Below are 2,673 nucleotides of genomic sequence, written 5' to 3'. Positions count from 1 at the left end.
CGACTTCCCTTATCATTTTAACCAATAGCCTATTAATGGCAAGAAGTGCCAAAATGCTAATCAGTTTGCAGCTTCTAATTTGCAAAATGTAGTTCCTGCAGCACTTTAGAAGCATTAGAAAATTCCTTACCCATTTATAGACACCGTAGTGTGCATTCTGAGGAGTCAAAGATTATGGTGTCATTTTAGCTGTGCTTGAAACCACACGGATGCAGCTTGTGAAAGAGCTACTCAAAGCCACATGAATCAGAAGGTCAGAACCCATTTTTAAAGATGGTATTAAATATCACAAATGGTTGAGTTTTTAAGTATATTATATTTTTTTCCCCGTCCACTTTAAGTTACCTTACTGTAGAAAGTAGCAGCATTAAAGTTAAAGGCAAACACCTTGTTTGTTTCACTGCAAGTTTAATGTAGTCTAACACCGATGACATGGCTTCAACCAGTGAGCTAACATTTAATCATTAACCTGATCCAAACCACCTCAAGGGTGTTAAACCTCTGCCCCCTCCCACCAAACTTTAAGAAAACTGCACTGTTGAAAATATGTAAAAATCCTTTATTTGGTATACAAGTGCACGAATAAAACAGCGGTGAATAAAACACTGCCATTGTCTGAATCACTTCTTCCCTCGTTTCCCTGGGCCTTTGGTAGCGGCTGCAGTACCTTCTTCTGCCTTGGTTGCGGTTTTCTTTCCAGCTTTCTTAGCTGCTGGTTCCTCACCTCCTTTTGATGTTTTTTTAGTTTTGCTCAGTTTGGGCTCAGTTCCAACCCCCACTGCAGCTTTCTTCGCCTTTGGCTTCTTGGCAGGGGCCACTTTCGAGGCAGCGCCAGCTTTCTCAGGCGTCTTGGGCTTAGCATCCTAGAAGAACAGGAGGAGAGACTTAAAGGGATGGGCATGTGTTCTTCACAACGAAGTGCCTGCTCATGTAGAAAGCAAAAATCAGAGAACTCACATCTGCGCCCTCCTTTTTCTTCACTGGCTTTTCTTTGCTTGCTCCTTGAATGGAGAAGTGGGAGAGAAAACCCAACGCATGGTTACACGTTTAAAAACTCTCCCATTAAAAAAAAAAAAAAAAAAAAAAAAAAAAAAAAAGATTCAGTACAATTCACAAATAATGGCCACAACTACTAAAACTTTAGCACAGGCTACACTTACAATTGTGAATGCCAAGGGCTTGGAGTTCAAAGACCCATTTACACCAATAATTAGTTTTTCCTCAGTGCGGACTTGATCAACTTAACTGCAGTGCTTTTCAAATTCAGTAAAACCTCATTAACTAGAAGAAACGTCAAATGAAATTGCAAGTAGTTTTCCTACGGTGCTACAATTTGCGTGAATGTGCCTTGAAAGAGACATGAAGCTACGAAAGGTAACGAGACTTGCCAATTCCTTCATAGCTGGTTAAGTGTACTAGCAGTTTTCAAATGATTTGTTTTTAAAAGTAAATCCTACGGCAAACTTTCTTCAGTGCAAAGTGATAAACTGTACCTTGACCCTTTGCTTTAGTTGCCTTCGGTTTCTTAGCTTTGGGTGCCTCCTGTACATTGGGATCAGCATTTTCCTTTGACTGCATCTTGGCCTCCTTTGCTTTAGTCTTGGCAGCAATCTGAAGTAGGACACAGAAACCATTACGTTGTACTGAATCCCGAACAAGGATTCATAAAATGACGGAAGAAACTGTAATTTACCCGAAATCGCCCTTGGGCACCTGTTGTTGTCGACCCAGAATTTGCAGGTCTCACAAACACTCCAGTCTCCATGCCTTTGTTCAAAGTTCGGCGCACCAGAAACTTCAGCCGTGTCTCATCCACGGTTGTGTATTTCTCTTTGATGTAGCCCCGGATGGCCTGAGCCGAAACACCCTTTCTAGAGTCCAACTCTTTTACAGCTTCTTTAACCATCTCCATTGTGGACGGGTGTTGAGAAACTTTCCGTGCAGCGGCCTTAGCGCCTGAGCCTTCAGAAGCATCTGAGACAAGATTTAGAAAGGAAAACAGAAGTTATATGAAAACAGATCCTAGTAGGAACATACAAGTATTCATTTAAAACTTGGCAAACTCCAAAAAAGTGCTTACAAACCTAGTTTTGTCTCAGCGATTTCATTCTCAGAATCATTTGGGGTTACAGCTGTGGGCTCTGCAGAGGCTTTCTTAGGAGGCATTTCAAACACAAACGTGAGGACAATAAACCTAAAGCACACTTAAGTCACTGCAGTATCAGCTCAACCAGCTTGCCTGACTGTTTTAATAATGGAAAGCACACTTTGTTGTTGTCCATCACCTGTTCATCTTTAAGTCGTTTGTCTCCAGGTAATTAGACACATTAATTAAGTGATTGGTCAAGTTGTCAGAGAAATAATCAGCTCAAAGCTTAAGTGAATGTGTCTGGTATCGTGTTCTGTTTGTGTACCTTGTCGAGCAAGATTATAAAAGAGCTTTTACAGGACAGATCCTATAATTCTGATGGATATTTCCTGTGGCGTATGAACACTTCAGGTTCTTAGAAAAGTTTTTGAGCTGACAAATAACAATACAGCTAGAGATTTTATTAATCGTAGATAAAGGACATTTTTAATATTTACTAATGTTTTAATCAAACTTTTTACCTGTAAATGCTGTTAAAAAATGACGTACATTGTTAGTTCAAATTAAGTAATGTATTAAATAAT

General features: G+C 39.9%; 1 protein-coding gene across 1 annotated transcript; it reads right to left on the bottom strand.

Annotated features, from left to right (window-relative positions):
• Positions 1-538: 538 nt before the first annotated feature.
• LOC132129134 (protein B4-like) lies at positions 539-2,279 on the bottom strand. The gene is made up of 5 exons (XM_059540605.1): positions 2,085-2,279; positions 1,694-1,974; positions 1,494-1,611; positions 958-1,001; positions 539-863 (listed from the first exon to the last, which is right to left on the bottom strand). The coding sequence occupies exons 1-5, from the start codon at positions 2,164-2,166 to the stop codon at positions 621-623; spliced, it is 768 nt and encodes a 255-aa protein (XP_059396588.1). The 5' UTR covers positions 2,167-2,279; the 3' UTR covers positions 539-620.
• Between the last annotated feature and the right edge of the window lie 394 nt (positions 2,280-2,673).

Source organism: Carassius carassius, chromosome 4, assembly GCF_963082965.1.
Source record: "Carassius carassius chromosome 4, fCarCar2.1, whole genome shotgun sequence".
Lineage (NCBI taxonomy): Eukaryota > Metazoa > Chordata > Actinopteri > Cypriniformes > Cyprinidae > Carassius > Carassius carassius.
This window is presented reverse-complemented; position numbering and strand designations above follow the sequence as displayed.

Bases quoted from the DNA above. Each gene is read 5' to 3' on its own strand.
- LOC132129134 (XM_059540605.1), bottom strand. From the start codon at position 2,166: ATGCCTCCTAAGAAAGCCTCTGCAGAGCCCACAGCTGTAACCCCAAAT. The intron at 1,975-2,084 runs GTTTGTAAGCAC...ATCTTGTCTCAG, and splicing joins AATCGCTGAGACAAAACTAG to ATGCTTCTGAAGGCTCAGGC. The intron at 864-957 runs GTGAGTTCTCTG...CTGTTCTTCTAG, and splicing joins AGAAAAAGGAGGGCGCAGAT to GATGCTAAGCCCAAGACGCC.